This window comes from Anopheles gambiae, chromosome 2, assembly GCF_943734735.2.
Source record: "Anopheles gambiae chromosome 2, idAnoGambNW_F1_1, whole genome shotgun sequence".
Classification (NCBI taxonomy): Eukaryota; Metazoa; Arthropoda; class Insecta; order Diptera; family Culicidae; genus Anopheles; species Anopheles gambiae.
This window is the reverse complement of record NC_064601.1, coordinates 34,992,918-35,020,421: the sequence shown is the minus strand read 5'-3', so window position 1 is coordinate 35,020,421 and position 27,504 is coordinate 34,992,918. Positions and strand designations below refer to the sequence as shown.

The 27,504-nt window shown below is 44.9% G+C and overlaps 3 protein-coding genes across 5 annotated transcripts in view; all 3 read left to right on the top strand.

Moving 5' to 3' along the window:
• Nucleotides 1–7,233, top strand: part of LOC1279738 (uncharacterized) — a 135,910-nt gene extending 128,677 nt beyond the window's left edge. For all 3 annotated transcript variants that reach the window (XM_061643513.1, XM_061643511.1, XM_061643512.1), the window contains exons 17-18: nt 3,732–3,890; nt 3,976–7,233. In XM_061643513.1, coding sequence (XP_061499497.1) covers nt 3,732–3,890; nt 3,976–4,787 — 971 coding nt within the window. In that variant the 3' untranslated portion in view covers nt 4,788–7,233. The remainder of the gene's footprint in view (nt 1–3,731; nt 3,891–3,975) is intronic.
• Nucleotides 7,234–21,413: 14,180 nt separating this feature from the next.
• LOC1279742 (protein CREG1) lies at nt 21,414–23,489 on the top strand. The gene is made up of 4 exons (XM_061648704.1): nt 21,414–21,621; nt 22,019–22,298; nt 22,367–22,726; nt 22,894–23,489. Exons 2-4 carry the CDS (start codon nt 22,058–22,060, stop codon nt 23,106–23,108), a joined length of 816 nt encoding a protein of 271 aa, XP_061504688.1. The 5' UTR covers nt 21,414–21,621; nt 22,019–22,057; the 3' UTR covers nt 23,109–23,489.
• A 327-nt stretch (nt 23,490–23,816) lies between these two features.
• On the top strand, nt 23,817–27,101 carry LOC133391921 (bifunctional 3'-5' exonuclease/ATP-dependent helicase WRN-like). Its single transcript, XM_061648697.1, has one exon. The coding sequence runs from the start codon at nt 23,935–23,937 to the stop codon at nt 27,001–27,003; it is 3,069 nt and encodes a 1,022-aa protein (XP_061504681.1). The 5' UTR covers nt 23,817–23,934; the 3' UTR covers nt 27,004–27,101.
• Nucleotides 27,102–27,504: the final 403 nt, after the last annotated feature.

The window sequence follows — 27,504 nt, the reverse complement described above, 5'->3', positions numbered from 1 at the left end:
ACAAACAAAACCACAAACGCGAGCAAAAAAGCGAACAAAGCGTATGTAAAACCTCCGTTGACAAATACAATGCGGGTTGAACCGCGCTCTACTGGCGTGGGATAAATTCGCAAAATATGCAAAAAGAAGGCAAGAAGGAAGACCCGGTTATCGATTCACCATTGGAGAGCTGCTTGCTGCAATGAATGTCGGGAGTGGGGTTTGCTCTCGATTATGTGAATAGATTTTAAACGTATTCCAGCTTTGTGCACTTTCTGTGGAAGATGTGGATGGGGTTGGCAAAAACGAGAGCAGTGCTTCGAGTGCCAATTCCCTGCAGGACACACTCAGAGAGCTTTAATCTTACGCTTAACATGGATGAGTGTTTTCCCCTTTCGTTGCGTATTTACTCATTGATCTTAAGCGGTAAACACAAGGAACACGTTTAATCTTGAATTATGTACTGTTTTCCTTCAATTACTATTTTTAATCGTAATTTGTTATAAACAACATTTTTAGTATAGCTTTTTGTATTTAACATTAATTCTCTTGAGAAAGTTTCAAACGTTTAGTGGTGTGTTTTGAAATAAATAAATTTAACATTTATTTACATAATAACATTTAAAAAAATGGAACCTCCATTCTGTACTGTTTCGTCTCAAACTGTTTACGCTAACACGAGCTAATGCCCCTGGTTGAGCGTGATCCATTCACGGGAACTGTCCATTCCCGCTTTGGCGATGATAACCTCGAAGAAAAACATAAAAAAAACCAGCACACTACAAACCAAAACCAACACATGAAAGCTCGGGATGAACTCGAGCGATGAATGTGGAACCCGTCCTGAGAAGGACGCTAGTGGGCAATAAAATTCAAACCCATTTCCTTCCTCTGTTCCGCCACCGAAACCGAAAAAGGCAGCCACATTATGCCTGGTGTGTCCTGGCAGCACCGGAAGACTGCCGCAGACAAATGCGACACACATCCATACACACACACACACACATTCAACATCTAAACCGCATGGAAGCTTTCTACTTTCGTTTAAAGCTTTTACCTTTCAGCCCAGATCACCGTGAACACACGCTTGGATGCTTGGAAGGGTGGTGGAGCAAAAAAAACGTCCTTTTACGGCTTTTCTTTTCTTTTTTTTCGAAACATTTCCACCTCCGTTCCTGTGAATGCAGCGCCTCACCCAGGGATGCACCACATCCGGTGGGGAAGCGGAGTGTTTTTGTTTCATTTTCCTGAGTGCCTTCGCCTACCCTTCCATCCATCCATCTGTCCATCGGTCCGCAGCCACTCACTCGGTGCCGTTTTGTTAGAGCTGCTGGCATCGGTTGGACGGATTATGTGTTTCCCGTTTTGTTCGCTCCGTCCTCCCGCTCACACACCATAAACGGAAAGCTTATATGAGCTTTCTGGAGGGAGAGAGCAAAAAAAGCATCCACCCAAAACCTCAGCGTACACATTTTAGCAGTGCCCGGTCGTCATTTGCAGCAAATCCATGGCTCGTGAACTGCGTCAGCTCACACAACACAAAAAAACAGCGAAACTAGTTCGCCCTTCGAAGTTTGCCACACATGTGCTTGGCAAATCCTCGGTATGGAGTGTCTCGCTGCCTGCTCACCCTTCTAGCTACGGTTCATCATTCTTCAAAGACAAAAGTTGTGTCGGTTTCGGTACGTTTTTGGAGAAAACAAATTCACACCAAAAAACAGACACCGCATAAAACCCACCTTCCACTTCTTGGCCAAAAAGAAGTGCTTCAACTGCAGAACTGCAGCTGCAACGAAAATGAGGATATACGTGAGGGAGAAAAAAAACCCACACACAGACACATTCTAAACACTACGCCAACGATGCAGAGGTGCTAAGTTATTAGTTTTCCGCTCCATTTTTGTGTGCTTTTTGTGTGCTTTGCTACCTCAAACCCAATCCCGTGGGTCGATTTACAGCGGGCATCAAGTGCCCTCGAGCCAGGGAATCGAACGGCTAGAAAATCTGGAAACTTCAACACCGTTTTGCAAGCATGCTTGCTTTCTTCGTGGGTGGAAGAGCAGAATTTATCATCTACTAAAGACAGATGCAGCTATAACCTTCCTTCTAAAGGTTAGCGTCTGAAACGCATCGGATGAGGAGGACGGCATCGTGAGTATCATCTGCTCCGGGTCGGAACCGAGGCGGAAGAATTTAGCGTCTGCTTAGCGACAAACGATTGCTTTCGGGTGCTCGTTTCGTTTCGCTTCGTTTTCCCACACCTTAATGCGGCACCACACCGAAGACGGACGGACCGAACGACCGACCGGGCGCCTCCATGCGATGCAATTTGAGGAGTGGGAAACCCGTGCGCCAGAGACGCAAATCGTGCTCATCGTGTCTCAGCGTTTCGAGTGCGAAATGCATAATGGAAACGCTTTTTCCTTCCTTTCTTTTCTTTTTTCTGCGCTCGCTTGCTAATGCATGTGCACAATAATAGTAAATGAAGTGATACCCCGGGTGATACCGAAACGAACGAAACGTACGAAACTGTGGGGAGATTTTCTGCAATGTTTTATTCATTCGCAGCTCAGACCCTCGGCCCCCGCTGTCTACAATTGCTGCCCCGACTCCGAGCACACGGTGCAAGCGATTCCGGGCCCCGCGGAAGGTTTTCCATTACGTGCAAAGTGTCGGTTTTGTGTTTCGACCCGAAATCTGTTTTCTCCAGTGCGAGGAATTTGTTCGCACAGTATAAAAGATTCGAGTTTTCGTTCGGGATGTTTGTTTTTTTTGTTTGTTTGATCCGAAAGATTTGCTTTTGAGTGTTAAGTGCACATCAAACAAAAGAGATCAGATTGTGTTTTTATTTCGAACTGCAGTCCTGTATTCATTAAAGCCTTTATCGATTGTCGCGGATCGGATTTTCATTTCAATTAAATTTATCAATTTCATCAGTCGAGTGAATGGAGGAATTAATAAAAACCAATTCTGTTCAAAGACCGAAACTATCAGCGAGACAAGCGAACCTATTTCTTTAACAGCAAAACTTATTTTAAATGTTTTTAATGAAAATTCATGCTGCTTAAAACTTTCTACTAAAGACTCAATGCTGGAATTGTAACTATACAGCTGTAATATACGTCCTTTGCTTTTAATTCATTATTTAATTCACCATAATTTACGCTATGCACTGCTATGCATTGTGTAGCCATTATATTAGTAATTTATTAAAGCATTAAATATTCCTATTTATTCTAAATTATTCTTTCTTTATTGCCTAAAATATAGTAAGAAAATAAAGGTGAAATGTCCAAAATAATTCTCTATAACCACATTTAGTTGAGCCAAAAATCGTTGAACAAGAAACAATTTCAGGACAACATGTCACCAAGCATTAGTGTAATATGAGTCCAAATTATGTTTAAAAGTTAAATTTTCTTTCTCACAACCAAACAAATTAACAAAATTCCAATCAACAATCCACTTATGAATAAATTGCCTCTCCTAACCAGAACTCGATAATTTGTGATCGAATATACAATCAGAGTAATTAAGAGAGCCATTATATTTGTGAATAAATTATTATTTTTTAAATGAGAAAAGATGTTATCGGGAGCCGTGAAAAACATCATTGTTTATAAATCATCGTCTAATTGTGTGGGAATTATTTAAAAAAAAACTAAAAACAACATCTAGACTCTCTTTCCAATAAAGCTCCATTTACTCAATCACTTACCGAAACAAACGCTTCCCCTTGCTTCTACTTTCAGAGGGAACGGAAGGCTTAGGGATACTACCGTTTGCAGCTCTGTTGACCGGTGCCCTCTTTACCATCGGTATCGCTGTCCTACTGGTCGTGGTGCTTGCCATCCGCCGGAAGCGTGACGGCCACGGTGGTGGCCTGTGTGACGGCAAGGAGAAGCATATAGGTAAAGCAATTCACAGTACACTTCGTCCGCCAGCCCAGTGCAACCGATACTCAGCCAAGCGTCACTTTACTCTCTTTCACAACAGGCATGGACATCACCGTAACGACACCGCTCGAGATGGGCATGGGACAGCAGAAGTACGTCGTCGCCTACACGCTCAAGCAGGGCGTCGAAAAGCAGCCGGACATACTGAGCGCCCAAAAGACGGGCTCGGCTAGCGTGCAGTCGATAAAGGACATCGGCACGCAAAAGCTGGGCTCCCCGGTGGGCTTGCGGGGTCCCCCGGCCACCGGTACCATCTACGCGACGGGGGGTGGTGGCTACGATCAGCAAAAATCGACCCCCTCCAGTCGGCAGAGCACACTCAAGCGAACGGACGCTTCCGCTAACAGCTACTGTCTGCTTCAGCAGCAACAGCAGCAGCTGAGCAGCACCAGCAAGCAGCAGTACCCGGGCGAGCTGGTCGAGTACGAGAAACCGTACACGAACTACCAGCACACACTGCAGTACAACCACAATCCGCCACCGCTCGTCGATCCGTACGCGTACAAGAGCTCCCCGCTGGGCGGTGTGCCCGAGGACCATCCCCAGCAGCAGCAGCAGCAGCAGCAGCACCACGGTGAGCCGGGCGTTGCGTCCAATTCTACCGGCTACGAGTATCGTAGCGGCAGCAGCCGCAGCAACAGCGGCAACCTGAAGCAGGCGGCCACCGGCCTGAACGGGGGCGGAAATCCGGAGTACCGATATTCGGGGTCCGAGTTTGTGACGGATCTGCTCGACTTTAGCAGTGCCCCGTCGCCCTCGTCCAGCTCGACCGTCGGGGCGACACTAACGAAGACACGCAACCGTCAGCACATCATCACCGACACGCTGCCCGGACCGGAGAGCTGCGTGTAGAGTGACCCACTCGACAACGAACCGCAACCGAGCGAGTAAGCGAGCAGCGAGTGACGAGCCGGCCAGGCTTACGCTAATCCGGAAGAGTACTTGCACAAGGGCCGGTCTGCTAAAGCCGGTCACAGCCGAGCCGGGCCTGCTCGTTAACGGGACAATAAAAACCCCACGCACGGACGGACGGATTTCTTTTGGCGCGTTAGATTAAAACTACTAGCATGGCGGGCTTTGGTGGTGGGACAACAAAACCAACGCCCGCCGGTTGTCGTTCAAGCGGGCATGGTATGGTTAAGTGTGGCTCCACACCAGCAAAGGCAAACACCTTTTTTAAGGATGATGCTGGTAAACAATCCAAACACAGCCAATTCCAGCTAAATACAGCGATGGGAAGATGCGACCGCACGAGCAGAAAACCCTCACGCAGGCCGGTTGAACAAAAAACCATGTAAGCATGCTTTCCACGAATACAATCACACCCGGCACGGCCCACGGCTCTCATTCGATGGTGCGGCTCAGGTGTAGCGACTTTGTGCAGCGAAGAATAAATAGACAGTCTTCCATTAAGCAAACGAGACAAAACAAAGACAAGAACCCACACACACACACACGCGCGCGCGCGCACGCCAACGCGGCGTGATGGTAGAAGGGGCGTCGCTGTAGATGATCTGTGTGCGAAAAAAGAAAAACAAAAAAGGGCCCCCGTTTTCCCGGCTAGGACGAACTATGTTACGTAGGCAATACATGTGTTGAACAAAAACGGTTAGGTTAATTACTTCGTTTGTAAATACGCGTTGGTTGATGAAGGGGAAGAAGGAAGCAGCATCGTTTAACGAGCAGACATGTGGACTGATAATGTAAATATTAGTTGAAAGCGAGAGTTTTTTTTTTTTGTTTCTGTTCGAATGCTAGAGAAATATTTGGTTTTCGCACGTACGGTGGAGATGATTAGCATCCATTGAACGGTTAGCAAGAGCCGGTAGATGATTATATAAAAAAGGTTGTTTAACTATTGTTTTGTACTACTTGTTTCATAAACAAAAAAAAACTCTGGAACTTTGTGATGGAGCAGCAGTTTTGTTTTGGAAAACCTCGCACGTTTTTGCAGACATTTAGCAATCGTTATACTGATAGACTACTCCCGAGAATGAACGTTGTTTTCCAGCGTAGTGTACCACTTAGATAAAAAAAAGGCCCCAACGCATCCACACACACACTCACACACACTAGCATATCCAAACCAACAATAATATCAACCAAACGCTACCAACCATATCGATCATATCCCAAACTTCCCTTTTCCCGGGCGCTAGATGTACACTAGCGCACCGCCTATATCCTCAGACTGAAGAAGCTACGGTGAGAGGGAAAGCGCGTGTCGGATCATTTGATCGTTTCGCTTGTTTTCTCAACCCAATCCTGAGGTGTAACACACACACATACATACACGACTAATTATCTGTTAACAGGAATGGCTCACATGGAGTTGTCATGAATTTATCCCGGCCCGATATGCTCTTTTTGTTAAAAATTGCCGACGGCATCAATATTGTAAACAGGCGTTATTAACACCTTGTTAAAAGGCAACACGCAAACACCGCGAAGCATCCGTTAGTGTATGGTGTGGACAGGAAACACACGTGTAAAAAGCAAAAAAAAAAGCAGCACTAACTCGTGTCGTAGCTAAATACAGAATCGAACAGAAACGATGTTGTCGTTGCTTTAAGGATCCGGCGGTCCCTGCGCGAAACCCCTCGATATCTCCCTAAACAACTAGTAAATTTGTACATATCCGTCTAGAGTGAACTGTTCGTGCTCGTGCAGCAAGACACTGCTGGCACATTAGCCAATAGCAAAAAGCTTCCCGAATTGCTATCCTTTTTTTTCTTGTAAATATACTGTAACAGGGCCATGCTTTCGACTCGTGTAACGCGTGTACCATATGACCATATCCTAAGACATTTTTGTCAATCCATTAAGACCAACTCTCGCAGCGTACGGTGCGGATCAAACGAGAGGCGTTGTTTACGTGGTAGAATTATCGATGCCGCTCGTTTGCGCCCAGCTGCAAGTGTGTACAGATGAACCAAACGCATCGTGCGTGCATGTTCCGGACAGATCAGTCGGCCTCAGTTCCCCTTTACCTGTACATAGCTATGTTTAAGCGACGGGTTCAGCCACCGCCGAGCCTAAAAATCCTTCCGGAGGCGCCGCAGGAAGTACGCAAACGTTTTCTTCCGTTGTAGGAGCAGCATAGACAAACAAAATACGGCATGCAAAAGCACGAATCTTTATGAAATGTTGGTGCGAAATGAGCCCTTGCAAGCAAGCAGCTGACTCGGAGCAGTTTCGCATTGTCTGTATATGTGTGTGTGTGTTTGTGCAATATACTGCGATAATGTGTACGATGATGAGTCAATAAAAACAATCTAACTAATTGTGTTTTTTTAAATACTTTTGCCTTTTATTTCGTGTAAGCTGCAATACGGAAAGAAAAAGGTATCACAAACCATAACTGATAGCGATTGTGTGTGGAGATCCTGTTATCTGTTACATGTCCTTTGAGATAAATGAAACGTTTCATGAAATATTTCCGTTTTTACTGGTGATTCGGTGCACGGTTCGGAATGACGAGAACTCTTCGTCCACCTTTCGTTTTAAAGCACAAAATCACTAAAGCTTTCCTTAGCGTAGAAAGCTTTAAGCTCAAAGCAAATGAATATCCTTGCAAGTATATTATGAAGCTCATAAAATTGCATTCAAGTCTTTAAAAAAGTGTGTTTGTCTGAAGCACTCTGAAAACTTTCAGAAACCACAGGTAAAAAGTTTGCGTGTAAAATACACTACTTTTTTATAAATACAGGTAATCCCAAACATACGTAATGCTATATTACGCATGCTACATACGATATGCTATATTTGACAGTTCTTTGAGCAAATTGCATTGATTTGACATATAAATTGTCAATTGTAAAATAAATTCCTTTTTGGTTGAATTTCAAAAACCGTTTTAAAAGGCACAAACTTGTAATATTCAGTTATAATCAGATCAAATTAATTATTTAGTAGCTAAAACTAAAACTACCAAAAAAATATCAGAATCTACGTAGCCGTGACGTACAGATAGGTGAACGCACTTTTGAAGTCGTCCCAGAATTCACCTATCTTGGGTCAAAGGTCCGCAACGACAATAGCACGGAAGCTGAGTTGCGCGCAAGGATGCTGGCTGCAAACCGGGTTTTCTACAGTCTGAGAAATCAGTTCACCTCAAAGAACCTGTCGCGACGGACGAAGCTGGGACATTAAATCACATATATAGTACAGGTACTCACATGCACCTCTGATACATATACATTGACACTGTCCAAATCTAACAAGACCCTCTGAGCCGCGTTCGAGAAGAAGATGCTCAGAAGGATACTTGGCCCCGTATGTGTGGAAGGACAATGGAGGATCCGCTATAATGACGAGCTATACGAAATATACGGTGACTTCACTGTCGTGCAGAGTATCAAGCTCGCCAGGTTTCGGTGGGCTGGCCATGTTTACGGGGTGTCGTCCGTTTCCATCCGTACAAGTCTTTTAAGGCCGTCCACATGGACAGAAGAGGCATGGTAGGCCCAAACTGTGGTGGCAAGATGGCGTGGATTCGTTCGCCATTAAGATCGGGATAACGGATTGGCCGACGAAGGCACGAGACGGTGAGCGATTTCGGACACTCCTGAGGTAGGCCCAGACCGCAAAGCGGTTGCAGCGCCGGGTAAGTAAGTGAGTAAATTTTAAAAATAAACTATTTTAAAAATAATTGCACAGTACACTGCATTTGGGCACAATATTTTCCATGTTGAATTTATTCAGAAGAATTATTATTACTCTTTCATTGCATTATATCTTGATCTATAGTTTTGACGATTGCCTTGATGGCCGTACGGGGAAGATCGTCAATTCACACAGTAGTACTTCAATTCAATGCATCTATGAGTACAGAAGAAAAACGACATGCAAACCCCGTTTTCATTAAGACCGTCGTGCTGTCGGTCCAAGACGACACCGACCCTCAGAATTGAGTGCCTTAAATTAATTTAAAATCTAATAAAGGTACAGTGTGTGTGTTTTTTATTTGTTTTACAAGGAGGGAGAATTTTCGAAAGGCTCCCGTTGTCGCACGGATGTTGACATAGGGTTCTTACCAAGTGGCAGGGGTTTGTTGGGCCATCTACCGTTCCCCATTCACCTTTCACCTTTAGGTATGCTTCTTGGGGAAGGGCTATGCATTAGCATTGCATCTCGCTATTGCAACATGGACCACATTCGCGAAACAGAATGACAGTCCTGGAGACACTCGTATTGCCACACAAAAACATAAAAAGTACGCGGTCACTTGAGTCACAGGCTCACTTCAATTCGTGCACAGCTACACTAAACACTTTCATAATACGCACAACACTTTTGTAATCACACCCAAGTCGTTGATCCTCTTTCCATGAGGCTAGCAGCTTCAACAGCATCGATCGTATGCCGTTTGATATGACTTGATATGCCACGTTTCAGCATTCTTCAACATTAAGTCGATCAGGTTTGCTCCGTTGAATGATGTTCCGCACTTTACGGTGATTTTATGACGTTCCTCAGCAAAACGAGGACAATGAAAAGGCACATGTTCTGCTGACTCCACGATGCTCACACACGCTGGGCAGTCTGGGGAGCTGGCGTGACGGTACTTGTGAAGATAACTCCGGAAACACCCATAGCCGGAGAGGAACTGAGTGATGTACAAGTTAACTTTGCCGTATTTTCTACTCGTCCATACAGTGATGTTCGGGATCAGTGCATGTGTAAAACGCCCCTTTGTTGGCAGATGGGAACCATACTTGCGATCACACAAACTGCCACGTGAGATATTGCTTTGTAGACACAAACAACTCTCATAGCTAGCAACCCATGCACTCTGTTAACCAACCTTAACCTGGAACCTGGTTAACCTGGATACTACCTGACTTCACTGTCTTGTGGCTACTTATGATGAGGAATTCCGTCTTTTTATGGGCGATTTCTAACCTCATTTGTTGCATCCACGACGCGATTCTACTTCCGGAGTCGGATGTGAGGAGTTCAATCTCTTCTATAGACTCACCAAGAACAGTGAGGGCAATATCATCAGCAAAACCTCTCACTTCAGCTCCTGTAGGAAGCCCTAGAGTCAAAACTCCGTTGTACATAACATTCCAGAGAGTTGGACCCAAAATCGAACCCTGAGGAACGCCAGCGGAGATGCTCGTAACGATCGCGCAGTATCTGTTTCCTGTCCTCTTTTGTGGTGTGTGTGTGTGTGTGTGTGTGTGTGTGTGTGTGTGTGTGTGTGTGTGTGTGTGTGTGTGTGTTTTTGTGTGTGTGAAGCTGTCCGGAATTTGAAACAAAACATGCGTAATAAAAAATATGAGCTCGACACTGTTTGCAATATCTATCAAAATATCGTTGCAATTTCACGAGTTCACAATTTTTAGAGTAAAGTAGCAAGTATTTTACTGTACAGATAAAATTAAAACATGATTTTAATTAACTAACCTAACACCTTAGTTTTGATTCGATACATTTCAATACCATCCAAACACTTCTTTCACATTGTTTGTGTTCACCCAATGAACACACACCAAGCGGCGTACATCACGGTAAATGAATAGTACGGTTCTTCTCCAAAAAGTAGCCGCCAATCGAGCAAATAGGGGAAATTCAGTTCATCACACCACCACGGCTACGAACTCTAACCTTTCCACGGGCTAAGCGGCTCAGAGCACTAGCCTTCCAGGATTTCCCCTTATTACTAAGGGTAAGCGCAAAAGCGAGTTTAATACGTTCCCCTCCGTACATGTTGCGCAACATTTTTACTTTTTTCACTCCTGATGATGAAAACAGTGTTGCAATGATGATGATTCTGTCCAATGAGCGAGAGCAGCTCATTGTGACAGCAAAGGATAGAGAAAAGGAAGTTCTTATCGCACTGGCACAATGGACCGAATTGCTTTAGAATAGCGTTATAATTATGCTGAAACTATAAAAATCGAGCAGAACATAAATTAAACATTATGACACACTGCAACAACATATATACCGACAAAACTTTAAAATCAGTCCAAACAATTTAATTCCGTTTCGTTTCGTACAAATAAATTTCATTTGTCCATATAATCGATTACAATGAATCCGACCGTTACTGTTTACCATTACCGTACTCAGTTGCATTCTGCATTCCAGGAACTGAGACCCTTGCTTGATCCTTTCCAACTACGTACAACGAGCGCATCCACACGAAACACCCATACAAGCGCCAGACTGCATGCGATTTGCATTGGAAATAAAAACAAGAAATCTACAGCATCAGCAGCAGCAGCAGCAAACGAACACAATGTCTACAGCGTGTTTTCGTTCTGTTCGACTACGAATCATACGCAATGTAGTCAGTGGGGCAACAAAAACGTGAACAAGATGGTGAACCATCCCCCCCCCCCCACCCGGTGGTAGCCGAACTTTTCCGCTGCAACTGGCGCACGAGGAAGTGTGTGTGGCCATTTCCTCGTCTACTCGCCTGCCTGTGCCCAGAAACCACCGTGAGGTAAGCCCGACCGCCGAATGGTCGTGCAAAGGTGTGAGAATGAAACGAGCAACAAAAAAACAAACCGGCCCGAGAAAAACATGGCCCTGCCACGGAAAGTTGCCAACTCGCATCCGGGTACGCCGGGAACACCGGATACGTGCACTGGTGTGCCACGTGCTTGAACGTTGAACTTGAGACGCAAGCACGACTACGACGGCGACACGAGAACAGGTGTACAGGTGTATGAGAAGGTAGCAGCAGCAGCAGACCTTTGCGGGCCCGTTGTGCTAGACAAATAACTCGCACGTCCAGAACCGATCGTCCACCTTCCACCTTGGCAGATCTGCAAGTCGGAATTGGAATGCAAATTTGAGCACATTCGGTCTCGGTTGCTGCAGAACGTACCATTTCCTCTCTCTCTCTCTCACGCCCACCTCTCACTCGGAATCGTACGTTGTGACGTTCTATTGTTTGTGCTTTGATTACGGGCACGATCCCTCGTGGCATACTACCACCCCCAATGGCTTCGTCCGTCCCCTACTGGCAGGACACGTTAAGGCAAAACAAACTAACATGCAACATGCGGTAAAAGTTTTCTTTTTATCCACCCGTTTATATGTTGGACGTTCTGTAGCAGTAGTAGTAGTAGTTTTTGTAGTAGTTCTGGTGGTGGTAGATGTAGAAACAATCGCTGATGCATCATTTGTCATCATGGGTTTCCGAGCAGTCTATGGATTAATCCTTTCCCGAAAATTGCCTCTCGGACTGGAAAGTAGATTGTGCGGTGCATGATATTTTGAAGGTTGTTTGTTTTAAATTTATGTTGGTTTTTTGTATAAATGTTCTGTACAAAATTCCAATGATATCTTTTCTCAAAATGTATGACTAATTGAATAAAATACATTTGAAACTGCAACTTCAACAACTAAACTTGTTTACAGCATATTTGTATGTTCCTGTATCATGTTTAAATTTCAATTGTAAAATGTTTCATCATCAATTATCAGGTATAATGTGTTATTATTATGGCCGTTCAATTATTAATCAAATAATGAATTAATTGATGTTTGAAAATTGATTGAATGCATCATGATCAGTTTCTGGAGCGACAACCTTTCCCCAGTACTGCATTGTTACTGTAGTACACGGTATTGCATGTTTATCGTTTATAGTTTTTCCGCATATTACGATTCACCAGAAATTTATCATTATGTTGATTTACTACCACACAATCATCGAAAATCAATGAAAATTGCAATCAAACAAGTATCCGTTAGAACTTAACAGTTGGTCTCTTTCCTCGAATACGAATGCATGAATTTCAACTCCCGATCGATGTATGTTATGCTGATAATCCACATACATACTTGTTGTCATTACATTTCCAATATTCGGCAGCAAGGCTAAATAACGAAGAATTAAAACTAATTAAATCATCAAAAAACAACAAAAACAATCAAAATTTCATTTCGAACTTCGATACGTCTTTTCGATTGATACGAATGCTTTTAAGATAAATTAATATGAAAATTATTCAACAAAATCAGCTATAATTCACTACACCTTGTTTCGCATCGATTTTGTGTTTTACTTTCCATTAGCAATGAGAAAAAAAGCAGCAATTTGATAATTTCTACCTTTTTAGAATATCTCACAAATTGCTTAAAAGCATTCGTATGAACTGAACAAAAAATGATGTTTTTTACATTTATTTCGAGAGCAATTGAAGAATGAAATTTTAAATATTAATCTTGTTTGAAAACGAGCAAAACTTAAAGACTTTGTTGCAGCTCCTCTGCTCTCATATTTGATCAGCACTCATACATTATCCACCTATTAACTTTAAACAACCGATTTTAAATTAAAATTATACTACTCACTGGTACTTCATCGCCTAGAGAGCTATTTTCTAAAAAGAAAACGGAAAATAAAATTCATTTAAAAAGAACCTCTTGTGCATCAAACGATAGCTGTAACTGTGCCACCATTTAAGAAAGTGCATTAACAATTGACGAAGATGCGCCACAATAGTAATACTTTTCCCACAGCGTCCGAACAATCACCTACGACCGTTGGACAGTCCCGCACACCCGGTCCGTCACCGGTACCGGGTGAGATTTATGTGCATTCCTGCCGCACGTTCCGATTCGCGGTACGACGGGAGTGCAAACAAGAAAGCAAAAAAAAAACACACACACACAAACCTCAAAGCACACTTCCGTAGCCGCAGTGCAATCGTTTTGCCTAATGGTCGGCGGGTTTCGTTTGTCCTGAACAAATCCCTTTGCCTGCCCTCCTCGTGCTGTTCCACTGCATCTCTGTGTGTGTGTGTGTGTGTGTAGTAAAGAGAAACTAAAAAGTGTAACGCACCACACTATCCCCGTACACAGACGATAAGTCACTAAAGCTTTCGACTCGATTTCTTTCTTTCTTTTTTTTGTCGAGCTTGATTCGCTTCTTCCCTGGTTAAAGCTAAAATCAAAAGACCATAATTGGAAAAGTTTTGTAATAAAAGAATTGCAAAGTGAAGTTAGAAAAACAAACTCACTCACACACACAGACAGACACAGAGAGAAGCTACATGGGCGATTGCATATGTTCAGAAGAGAAAGGGAGGGGGGGAACCCCCATATCAACCACGTGATGGATTGAATATGTTGTGGAATCGATTCGTAAACTGTCCACAAGACTATTATGATTGCAGCTGGGTGCAAGTTTTGACAGCAGGGTACGAAGGCATGTAATTACTGTAGGTTTAGATAGGAGTAAGTAATAACTCAAATCAAACCAGACATTCATTGGTGTCACTTGCTTGGTTGGGAATGTAATTCAAACTATGAGGACGCCTACAAGCAATTAAGTTTATTCCGGCAATTAATATACATTGCTCAAATGATGCTAATTGCTAGTCTCAGTGTGCTGTCCGGTCACGCCTGCATTCCATTGACTAGTCATCAAGAAGACATGTGTTGGATTTCGATGAATATTGTTACTTCAGAGATACATATCTTCTTTTTAAATCAACAACTACTGAGAATAGCTTGTCTCTGAGACAATCAAACATTTGCAAGTAGTTGCACAGCTTGATAGAACGTCTAAATCCATCTCGTTCGTTTTCAATTTTCAAAATTATGGCAGAACTGTCCTATGAATTCTTAGAAAACACACCTACACTCAAACGCTGACACGAACAGCTGCCTACCTCACATGTAACAATTTGACCTGTGCACAGATGCTGCAAACGGTCTGAAATCAAACCCATCCTACCATGCATTTGCATGCGAACTGGCCAAAGCTCGTCTATCAAGAGGATGGATGAAAGATTCCTATCGTGCTAGACACATTGTCGATTGATTTTTTGTTTTGTGTTGATATTCGTTGATCAAATCAGATCAACCAGACAACCGTGGCACAGCTTGTTCTTGCTGATGAGGTTTGATTTTTTTTTTTGGCTAATCGGCACGTTGTTACATTTGGCAACCCCACGTACATCGAGATTCCGTGAAATATGCAAAACTTTGTCAAAACCGCTTGTCAACAACTACGAGGCAAAACTGCTACCACTGCAAACGAGAATGCACCGACTCGTTGGTGCAATGGTACCGTATACGCTTTATGGATGGCTTTTGCTCGTGTGTTTGGGAAATGAAAAATACTTCAACCATCATGCAACATGCTGATTGGAATTTTGAAAACGGGAAAGCAGTTGAGTTAAAAGTGGGTTTTTTTGTGATGATTTACAAAAAACTCTGTTTGGCACTGAATTCACTGGCATCTCAGTATTTCAAAAAATGTATTCAGTTACCAGTGCCTTTATCCTTGTAAAAGCATTAAAGCAATTTCTCCATCAAGTACCGGGCGTCCCCATCAGTAATACGTTGCACGTGTCATAGCACAAATTAAAACATTTTTTTTACATAGTGAATGATAATTAGGAAACAAATAAAGTATAACATATGCATATGTATGGAGATATTATCATTATAAAAAAAGAGATCAAAATCGTGAGTATATATGTACAAATGCTGAATTAGTGAAACACCAATCATCACACTGTCTCAACCGAACAAATATCGTTTGGAAATATTTTCTCATTCCGTAAGTGTGAATTACGAACTGCATTGTACCTAAATTTTGTATCATAACGATTTCTAATCTATCCAGTAGAATTACTGACAGCAATCAACATCTGCAACCGTAGTCTCATTTTGGTTTGTTACTTGTTTAATATTCCATGTTCAAAATTGTTTTACTTTATGTTTTCGACATAAAGGCTATGAAGGATAGATATATTCAAATAATGACCAAAAATGAGGCAAACATTTACTAACATTTAACTTTTATGTCATATACGGTGGAATATTTTAAAAAATACGGAAAAATAAGGCCAAATAGAGAATAGGCTCGCCGTGGTTATTAGAAATATAGTGCCAACGCTATAGCCAGTGTCAAATATACTACAAATATTTTTAAATTAACAGTAATTGAGAACGATTGCATATTTACAAAGTAATCATTTTTTTGAATAAGCTTATTGATTTGCATTTTTTTATTGCTTTTAATGTATATTTCTGCGGTGCGATGCTAGAATCAGTAGAATTTTAAACCAAAGCGTTCCACGTATCAGGCGCCTCAATATCATGTTGATATTCTCCTACAACACGACGTCTGCTGTAGTGTTGATGTAGTTAAAAATGAGTTATTGATTACTTGGAAACGTAATTTCATCAACTAGGCACTACGCAACCACACCGAAAAGCTGAAAGCAGCCATATTTCATGCTCAACTTAAACCAATTGGTCCATGGCACATGCATTTCAACAGCTGAAGCCCGTCGTATTGCATTGATTTATCTCAAATTACAGTTAATTAATTAATTTTAAATATCGCTTACATGCAATCAATTTCATTGCAACGGTAGGTCATCCCAGTTCCATAGGGGCCTAACAAATCAAGTAACGCTAATTGACGCATAGTTACATCGAAACCATCAACAATTTCAATCACAACGGTTCAAATTAACACGAGCAGCTGGAAACTCTACGACTCTTCGGATGAGATCGTAATCATACACGAGCAACGATAGAGAAGCGAACAGTTATTCGTTGAACATGCTATTTGTTTCTCAAATATGTTACTATAACATCTTCCTGACAATGCTATAAATCACAATCAGATAAAAAAAGGATATCAAACCATCAAGCGACCCATGACTGCCGCCAAACATCCGGCAACGACCAGTAAAACCTGGTTAAAGTAAAACACTTGTCACAAGGATCGTTTCAAAACGCATCCGTATAATGTAGCCCTTCCACGAAGACACCCAAATGGTACTGTTAAGTAGGCCATGCTTCTTCTTTGGAATGTTGTAGCTTTATTTTCGTAAAATATTTTTGCTCTTTCCGCATAATGCGCCTGTATCTATGCTACATAAACAACAGAAGCATCGCAACGTACAAAATCAACATGCTTTCTCATTCTATCATGTTGATCTTGTTGCTTGCGTTTGTTTTGTAATGGTTCCTTTTAATCTTTCTCACTACTTTTAGTCTTTTCATTTTCTTTTATATCCATCTTACTTGAACTGTTATTATTGGGGGGATTTTCAGAATGGGTATTTCACTTAATCAGCATAATAGCTTATTTTTGAACGCTAACCCTTAATTCGAAACATTTTGTCGTAAGCCCAACACACAACATTTGCTAATTTTTATTGAAGTGGCTATCTACAAATATTTACCCACAACTTTTGTGATATATTCATCCCAAATTATTGCTCACCAAAATGGCTGAGCTCTTCATAAATCATTTATTCAATAACGCAATTCTACCCGCCGAGAGGATGCTCCCACAAGTGCACACACGCGCGCTACTTACCTGGATGTCACTGCAAACATTATTGTTGCAATTAACCCATCCATCTTTCCACCGTCACAGAAACTATTCAAAAGGTCTCCAATCCACCGCGACTGGATGCAATGGGGGAATGGAGCATTGCCGTCGGGTCGGGAATCGTGTCGGTACCGCCGGGTATCAACTTTGCCGCGATAAAACCATCCATGTGCCCGGTACACTTTAGATGCGTACCGGCGATGGTTACCTTTTTTTTCGGCTCGTTGTGCTCGTCCCCGGGTGACGATGAAATATGCTAAAAATTTATGCATAATTACCTTCACTCTATCTTTTCGCTACGTAGTCGGGTACCTTTGCTGCTTGCGCCAGTGCGTTGTACGCCTTTTGCTGCTGGGGAACGTTCCTGTCCGTTGGTTGGTGGTTCGTTGGTTGGTTCGAGCTGCAGGCGAATTGGATTTCTGGTGCACAATTTATGGTCGACCTCTGTCGGGCTGGTCGCACGGGATGATGCTTCTTCGGTTAGCAATTTTTATTATTACGCTGCCAATCGCTCTCTGCCGCCGGAAGCCGTTTTCTTAATCCGACTCGTGCAATTGAACGTACGCTGCGTGGGAAGTGGAGAGTGATGGTCTTTTTTTGTCTTTTTTATTTATTTACTCTCTTTTTGCACTGATGAAACGCTTTGTTTCGATAAAATCGTTTGAATGTCACCGATTTTGTGTTGCTTTTGGTGGTTGATTACGATGCACACCATTTTAATAGCATTTATTTAATGCGAAGGATAGAGTTATTTGCAAACCGATATTTTTTGTATTATAAATGATTTTTAAAGCTGAAAGTAAAAGTTGAGTTTATACAAAAAAATAGAACTATGAGTTAAGACACATTTGGACATGAGAAACAAAGCAAATATAAAGGTAAGTAATTATGAGGTGAGTAAATAATTAAGTAAGCAAGCATATTAGTAGAAAAACAGATAAGGAAACAACAACATTAATAAATTAGTATTTAAGCAAATAATTAAGCAGGTTAGTAAGTAAGTACTTACTTTAATAGACAAGCAAGTAAAAAAGAGAGTAAGGAAGTAGATAATAAATTAACTAATAAAATAAATAAGGAGGAGAATAACTAAGTAAATGAGCACATAAATAAGCATGTTAGTAAGTTAGTAATCAAGAAAGTAAGTAAGTGTGTAAGTAAGTCAGTAAATAAGTATGTAAGTAAGTCAAAAAGCTATACCAACACAAAAACCAAACATAGCTCGCGTCCACTTACCATTATTGCTGCAAACACGATACAACAATCCAGTGCTGTTCTAAAAGTAAAGAAAAGCCCAAAACACACAATAGCCATTGCCCGCACAGTGCACATCGTGCGTTATGGGGCCATTTCCCTGTTTCGATTTCAATCGATTGGAAAACTAAAGTTTTATATCCCAATTAAGGGACAAACTTTTGCGCCCGACAGCGATGAAAATCCAGCCCACTGCACTGCACTGTCGTATTCGGAAGCGAAACGCGCACTCAAACAAATTGAAAATTGAAATCCTTTTCCACCAGCCAAGCCAGTGTCAGCTGCATTCGAAGGCGAATTGTGTCCACCATATCATATCGCTTGCTGCTGCTTCCTTGCGCCAACCAAGTGGTAAGATTGGCTCCCGATCCGATGAGCTGCACGGGCAACAGCGTATCTAACTTTTTGCCAACTCACGATACTCGGTATTGTGTGTACGGGGCTGTGCGTCCAAAGTAAACACCAATGGACATTGCTAAAAAGGACATTCTTAACCGTGGTGTACACGAATATACGTACACCGGGGCTCCGGGGCATCTGTCCCGTGCTCGCGTTTGGTTTGGTTTGGTAGCGTGCTAGCGCTGGGCAAATGGCAATGCTACCAGCGAAAGGTGCGGGAGAAAAATCAAACGGATATCCGGACTCGTTACCGGATCCGGTGGTAAGCGAACTGGCCCTGATCAAACATGGGGAAGCCGGTGGAATTGGTAGCAAATTGAAACAATCGTTCGTCGTGCGCTCGCCATTGCTGCACACTTCCGGGCTTTTCATTACCGTCTTAACGGATGGCGAGGTCCGTTTGATGGTCGTACCGTGGCGGTGGTTGCATCACATCACGTAACCTGTATTTATGAGCATTTTATATCGATTTCTTCGTACGATCATTGGGCGATTTATTTATATTGCTTTTCGGTTTTTCGATCACCCGCGAGTTCCCGGAGCTTCCGGTAGCTTCGTTAGAATGGTGTTGCGTTGTTTTATTTGTACCACCGGTCATTTTAAATCAAACAATTAATAGACCAGGGAGTGCCGTTCTTTTCTTTAATAAATTATTTTACCGGTGTTATAGTTAGAAAGATAGCTTTTTGGAGATAGATTAGAATTCAATACAATAGTTCAAGAAGAGTAAGGAATTGAGTAAATGATTGCAGCTGGAACCATTTACTATATGGTTCAGATATGTACAGATAAATGTACAGATAAATGTTGTAGTACAGATAAATGTTTGGAAACACAAGATACTACTTATTGTTCTTCTCTTTTGCACAACAACCATTGTCGGTCAAGGCTTGCGTGTACTGCGTAGTGGGCTTGGCTTTCCTAGTTAATTCCTCGCCCGATTTAACTCCCCGTCAAAAGATCAAACCTTCAACACTTCAAAAGGAACCCATCTTGAGGGACCCTCAATGGTATCAGCATATAGTGGGCTTGGCTTTCTGTGCTCGATGCTCGATAAGTTTTAAATAATTAACGTCTGTACTACAATACCGGCCTAATCAATACAATTGATCCTATAAATGCTGGGTAATGTCGAATAAACCATGGGAATGAACCAGAAAACTATGAGAAGCATTCAGAATTTATATATTTTTTTGAAGAAGTTGGCCGCCAGTCTATGGCAGCCAGCAGACTTGTTACACTTAAGCTGCTTGATGGCGCTGGTTATCTCGGGAAGATGACCAATTCTATCGCAGGTGTTGCTACTCAGCTGCTGCTGTTGCTTTATTGCCCTGTTCTACCAGATGTACCAGTGTTTCCTGCTCCGTGCATAATTCTGGCTCCTGTAAAGCAAGCCCCCGTCTGTGAAAGTTGATCTCGTACTCTTCCAAATGATGCTTATTTTCCTGGATCAAAAGTGCATGATGTCTTCTAAGCCCTCCCCAAGTGCCACAGATGAACTGTCACCGAACTTGCTGTTGGAAGATTTAACAGTAAGCTTAAAAAGCCGCTTGGAGGGCCTACGATCATCAGTCAAAGGTTCTAAATTTTTGATGGCGGGGGTGAGGGGAGGGAGTGCAAATGGTTCGCCAGCCTCGGACCCCAACGTCCATGCTTCTGAGGGCCCTTGGCGCTAGTACTGTTTCCATTATTAATAAATACTGTATACTACAGACTAGCGATCCACGGGCCCCTACATCGGCATGGCCCCAGACGACCGCCTAGACCGCCTACCGTTAGATCCACTACTGGTGGTCAGATACGTGGGTATCAACACCAACGATCATTACTCTAATATCACTTGGTTCAGTTATAATGATTTACAATGGAGTTTAATATTTAAAAAATCGCCGTTCTATTTTTAGAGATGCATAACTTCAATGCGAAACCATACAACAGTACAGAGGGAAGGGGAAAGCGAGGAAAATTCCAATGTGTAGCTATCTCACCAACAGATGGCGCCACCAGCTTTTTTGCTATTTTTAGAATGCATCAGTCATTTGCCGTTTGCTAAACGAAATATTTTTAGATTCCTTTTAAGTTACGAGCTTATGCCGTTTAGAACCCGTTTAGCGGACGTTTAGTGGGTTTGTAGCACTTGGTTCTGTATCTTTCCTACTTCTGACGGGTGTCATGCTATTTCAACCATCAAATTTGGATGGGCTGAATCTCATTTCTGTAAGCTTTGGTTGTTTTTTTTAATAAAAAAAATCATACTGTACAAATATATTTCGCTCGTGCGTATTGTACATTCTTTTGTGTTTTGTCGTACAGAATTTTTGCTTCTTCTCCTTTCAGTGTTTTCAATCAGTGTATTATTAAACAATTTTTTTCCTAAATTTACGAACGTAAATGCTTTAAACGACTCTGTTAATCTCCTGCTGAACAACAAAGTTCGCTAGGCAACAAACTTTCTCCCTCTCGCACTGACAGCAGCGCGCGCCCGCGTCTGTGCACAACTGTCAAATCACACTGACCTGACACAACCTGGTACCTCTCTGTTGCAATGTTCTCATTTCACAACAAATAATAGCAACAACAACAACAACAAAAACACGGCACAAGCCAAATCAAAAACAACTGGAACGAATCGCACCTTTCGCATTTAATCGCCCATTCTCGGACCAGGCGGACATTACAACTTATTCCAGGGGCTGTAAAGAAGTAAGTGTAAGGCTCTAATTTGTGCTAATCGTTCGAGTGAAGGTTCCGTTCCTGTTGTAAAGCGCATTTCACTCACCCTTCCTGTCCCGCCTTCCGCCTACAAAAGAAAGGCAAACAAGTTCTGACCTTCGCGATCGCAAGATCGGGCCTGCCTTGTGTGTGTGCGCGGGGAAGGCAATGGTGTTGTGCAAATGTGCTACGCTTTATCACACTCGACGATATCTGCGTCATAAGTCCGGTGGTGGTGTTGCTTCGGAAACAAAGAAATGCGCGATCATTTCCGTCGCAAGATCCAACTATGAATCATCGCGGGGCGTCGGGTTGGAGAGCGATGGGGCATGTTGCAATGCTCGATTGTGAATGAAATAAAAATGCAGCTTTTTCGTGTCTTTCAAAGGTAATACTCAAACAACAGGGAGCAGCATACCGTGCCATCATGACGATTCCGTCGGTCACGTACAAACAGTTCGGCGAAACGGTGGTCCCGGTTGCACCGGTCGGCACCAAGCGATGGATTGTGCTGTACATCATGGTCTCGGCAATACTGCTGACCACGCTCGCCTGCTGGAATAACCTTTCCGGCGGGTCACTGATAGAAATGTTTGAAGACGATAGCGATGCGCCGCCACCGCACACCGAGTACGCCAAGATGGCACGCTACCTGGTGCATAAGGCCGGTAAGCAAGAATCGTAACCATTATCGCTGGATTGTGTTTTCTCTAAATCTCTCCATTCCCTCACACAGAATGGGTTTCGATGGGCTCGCTCTCGACGGTGGACGCAATCAAGGGCTTCCCGATGGTGAACATCATCTCGGTGGCGGACAGTGCGCGGGGTGAAAAGTCCACCGGCACGCTGTACTTCTACCTGACCATGCTTGACTACACCGCCCAGGATCTGGACCGGGACAACCGGCTGACGGTGATGCTGACGCTCGACCAGGACCTCTACTGCACGCGCAACGGTATCGATCCAATGGAACCGACCTGCGCCCGCATCATGGTCTCGGGCCGGGCGGACAAAATTGAGAACGGTACCGCCGAGTACGCGTTCGGCTCCAGGGCCATGTTTAGCCGCCATCCGGCAGCGCAGAAGTGGATCCAAAGTAAGTTTTGAAGTGGGCATTTCTCTTTCAATTGGGGAGGGAATTCTAATCGCATTCCGCGAAAAGACACTAACGCCCACTCCTTATCAGTTGTGTGTGTATGTGACAACCTCCACCTTGTCTAAACACTTGCTTTGCTTCTCCTTTCACGCGCCGGGTTTCTCCAGCCGATGGGCATAACTTTTTCCTCTGCAAGCTGAACATCACGCAAATCGCGGTACTTGACTTTTACGGCGGTCCGCACTACGTTACCATGGCCGATTACCTGGCAGCGGATCCTGATAAGCGCAGCAAAGCCGCTAGCAGCAGCAGCAGCAACATCAGCGAGCGCCAAATTCCGCCCCGTTTTTCAACGACCGAGGGCACGACGGCGATGCCATAGGGAACTGCTGATACGAAATGATGATGCACTTGACATGGCGTTGCGAAAGGTGTTTTTGGAAACCAGGGGAGAAAAGTGATAACGATAGCGAAAGAGAAATTAACCGCCTCTGTGTGGTGCGCGGTAAGGTAGAGCCTTAACGTAATCAGCATGGAAGAGGGCATGGAAGAATGCATTCAACAAAAACAAAAAACTGCACCAATCCGCCGGACGGGGGATTTCGAATGATAATACGACTGCTCAATAGGAGGGGAAAGCACAACCGCATTGCATTCGAACGATGCGAAAGCACACAGCGCGAATCCATTTGTGATAAGTGATAACGTTTGCAGTAACGGAAAACGTTACTATTTTATTAGAACAAAAAGGGGAGGGTTTTTTTTTTAAATAACATTTTAAAAATTCGATTACGATTGAAGCAATAAAGTTTTATTGGGGACAGATTTTCATATTTAAAAAATGTATGCTCCGCATGACTGTTGGAAAAGAAAGAACTCATATGATGCATAACAGGCGATTATATCAACATTTTCACGTATGATATGATGCTACAGAAACGATTATATTGCTTTAATTCCCGTGTTTGAGCTTAAAATACGCAAATATATGTATTAACTTAAAAAAGCAAAAATAAGTTGCTAATTTTGTTCATTTCCTTCACACAACCAGCCCTTGCGCCGTCTAACCACTGCTAATCCGTTTGACAGTTCTGTTGCGCGGCATTCTGGGCAATACAAAAAAATAACAAACAACACGCACAAGTTCGTGCTCCGCACAACTCACTCGAAATCGTGTTTTCTTTCATTGTAGACTACAGACTGAAATTATGTCCTTCGCCAAGGACAAACCCAACGACAGCGATGAACCAGGCCCGGAGCATCTAAAAACCCTGTCCGCCAGCTTCGGCCACACATCGTTCCGGCCGATGCAGTGGCGCATCATCCACTCCATCATCGTGCAGCGGCGGGACAACTGTGCGATCATGACGACCGGTTACGGCAAATCGCTCACCTACCAGTTCCCGTCCGTCTTTCTCGACCGGCTGACCTTCGTCGTATCGCCCCTGATCAGCTTGATGCAGGATCAAGTGATGGCGCTGAACCTGTGCAACATACCCGCCTGTCTGCTCGGCTCGGCCCAGAAAGAATCGCGCCTGGCGGACATCAAAGCAGGCCTGCTGCGCGTCGTTTACCTTACGCCCGAGTACATTGCAACCGACGCTGGCGAGTCGCTGCTCCGAGCGGTGCAGGATCAGCTCGTCCTGTTCGCGATCGATGAAGCGCACTGCTTAAGCAAATGGGGCCACGATTTCCGGCCCGCCTACCGCAATCTGGGCGTGATACGGAAGCTCTGCCCCAAGGTGCCCATACTGGCGGTTACTGCGACGGCAACGCAAAAGGTGCGGGACGATATCGTTGCCTCGCTCGGGCTGGTACGGCCCCAGGTGCTCTGCACCGGGTTCGATCGGCCGAACCTGGAGTTTATCGTGCGGCCGAAATCACCGCTCGGCCCGATGCACGACATACAGCCACTGGTGGCGGAAAATCGGGACGGAAGCACCATCGTCTACTGTCTGACGCGCAAGCAAACGGACGACATTGTGGGGCTGCTGCAGGCCAAGCGCATCGACTGTGCGCCGTACCACGGCGGCATGTCGCTCAACCGGCGGAAGGAGGTGCTGGAAAGCTTCGTGACCGATCGGGTGCGCGTGATCGTGGCAACGATCGCGTTCGGCATGGGCATCGATAAGCCGGACGTGCGGCTCGTCATACACTACGGCGCGTCGAAGGACCTGGAAAGCTACTACCAGGAGGCGGGCCGGGCGGGCCGAGACGGCCAGCCGGCCCGCTGCATCATATACTGGAGCGCGAGCGATTTCAAAACGCACGAATTTCTGCGATCGGAAATCCCCAGCTCGGTGAAGGCAACGCAGGAAGAGCTCGGCCGCCGGATGGCCGAGTACGTGGAGCTGCGCGACTGTCGGCGGCGGTTCATACTGAACTACTTCGAGGGCGTCATGCCGGCCGAGGCGCACAAAGCGGAGCAGGGGCAAGCGTCCGCACCGAGGCTCCGCTGCTGCGACAACTGTACGCGCGGCGGTTTGGCGAAGGATTGCGAGCGGTACGAGGGGATCGATGCGGACGGCTGCTACAACTTTGCGCCCGACGCGGAACTGTTCCTGAAGGCGATCGGGGCGTTTTATGGCGCGGTCAGCATGGCAATGCCCATCATGTTGCTGCGCGGTTCGAAGAACAAAAAGCTGCCCGAACGGTTCCACACGAACGCCCTGCACGGGAAGGGCAAACATCGGGACGAGGACTGGTGGAAGGGGCTCGGCACGCTGCTCGAGCGGGAAGGCTACCTGAGCAAGACGAAGATCACAAACCAGTTCAACAAATTTGCACAGGGAGTGCACTACCAGCTTGCACCTGCCGGGCGCCGCTGGCTTGCGGACGGTGGCAAAGATCGCAAGCTGCTACTCAAACCCACCACCACCATGTTCCGTTCGCTGACCGTCATTAAGCCCGCCGCACTGTACGAGACGGCGCAGCTGCCGGCAGCCCGGCCGCCCGCAACACAGCAAGATCTGCGCCAAGAACTTGTCAAGTCGTTGCTGAAGAAGCGGGCCGAGCTGGCGACGACCTACGAGTGTATGCCGTACATGATCGCGTCGAACGCGGCCCTGCACGCGATGGCCACCCGGCAGCCGCTCAACCTGCAGGAGATGAAGGACATCCAGCTGGACGGGTTTTCCGACGCGAAGCTGCAAAAGTTTGGGCGCGAGTTTCTGGTGTGCATACAGCAGCAGCGCAATCTGCTGCCCGGTGCCAGCAGCTCAACGACGCAGCACCAGCCCAACCAACCCACGGTTGAGGGGCTGTCCGCAACGAAAGCCACGAGCTATAGTTTGTGGAAAACGGAGGGCAAATCGATTGCCGAGATTGCCGCTATAAGAAGCCTCAAGGAGGCGACCATCATCGAGCACATACTGGACGCGGTACGGGCGGGGCTGCCCGTTGAGGAGCGCGATGTGAGCCGGCTGGGTGTGCGGGAGGATGTGTACGCAGCGATTGCGATGCATCTGCCCGCCGATCTCGGTCAATCGATTACGCTCACCTCTATTAAGGAACGCTGTCCACCGGAGATTACGTTCAATCAGGTAAAGGTTGTGCTGACCTGGGAGCGATGGCGACGGCTGCAGGCGAAGAAAACACCGCCAGCTTCTCAACCGAAGCCGGTGTTGGCCGAAAAGAAGGTGACGAAAGAGGTCGACGAAGAAGAAGAGAACGCTTTTAACGCTTCACTACAGGACATGATCGACGACGACGATGAGGATCTGTTCCCAACGGACGTGGACGCTAGTGGTGTCCCACAGAAAAGTTCCACCGAACAACCGCACCAGAACAACACATCACCGTGCATGGACGATATGTTCAACGATGACGACGATGATATGCTTGATTTTGCCGAGCTCGATCGGCTCGAAGCATCGATGGTAGGGCAGGAGGAGGACATTCCATCGTCATCGTCGCCTACAATCACTACTACTACCAGTAATGTGCCATCGGATGCAGTACAAACGACGGCAAGCCAGCATTCCACGGAAGCGAACGATAGTAATAGGCAGGAAATCCCGCGGAACGCACCACCCCGGGAGCGCACCGTAAATCTGAAGCGCATTATGTACGAGGACGACGATGAAGACGACAAACCATCATCGTCGGAGAAAAAGATGGCCGCGGACGACGCGGCGAAAGCAGCTTCCCGCACACGTACAGTTAATTTAAAGCGCATCATGTATGAGGACGACGAAGACGACGATGATGATAGCGGTAAGGAGGATAAGGATTGCAACCGCCAGCACTTCTTCCAGCTGCCCAAACGAATGGCCTGAAACGTGGAGAACTACTTTTCGCTTGTTTTGTTAACCTTTTTTGTGAATAAAAACCCCCACCGTGTCATGTTCCTGGGGAACGAAGACGTTCGAACAAACCCGCAAGATTCGTTTAGCTGTTTCCTGCCCCTCTGCTCTGTGTCCTCTTGATACAATGTATTTGTTGTTCGCTCGTCAAAGAAAGAAAAGAAGCCACAATGTTAATGGCACAAGTAGTGCCACCCCCGGAAAGTAATCGGTATGGGGTTTGTCATCAATTTCGTCGCTCGGTTCTTAAGCCCCGTGGTCTTTGATTGATGCACAAAAGAGCCAATTGGCCGCTGACCGGATGTGGCGTACAATTCGTAGCAGCAATTCGTAACTGTAGCCGTATTGCCACCGCACCCGGTGTGTAGAGCTGGCTGATATAAGGGCCGATCAGAAAGTGCATTGAAAGCGAACGAAAAGGTCCCAAATGCGGCACCATCTAATCCAATTTAGTGTAAGATCCCCACGCGCGCA

Coding starts and splice junctions, on each gene's coding strand:
- LOC1279742 (XM_061648704.1), top strand. CDS start 22,058: ATGACGATTCCGTCGGTCACGTACAAACAGTTCGGCGAAACGGTGGTC. Junction 22,299..22,366: donor CTACCTGGTGCATAAGGCCG/GTAAGCAAGAAT, acceptor TCCCTCACACAG/AATGGGTTTCGATGGGCTCG. Junction 22,727..22,893: donor AGCGCAGAAGTGGATCCAAA/GTAAGTTTTGAA, acceptor GGGTTTCTCCAG/CCGATGGGCATAACTTTTTC.
- LOC133391921 (XM_061648697.1), top strand. CDS start 23,935: ATGTCCTTCGCCAAGGACAAACCCAACGACAGCGATGAACCAGGCCCG.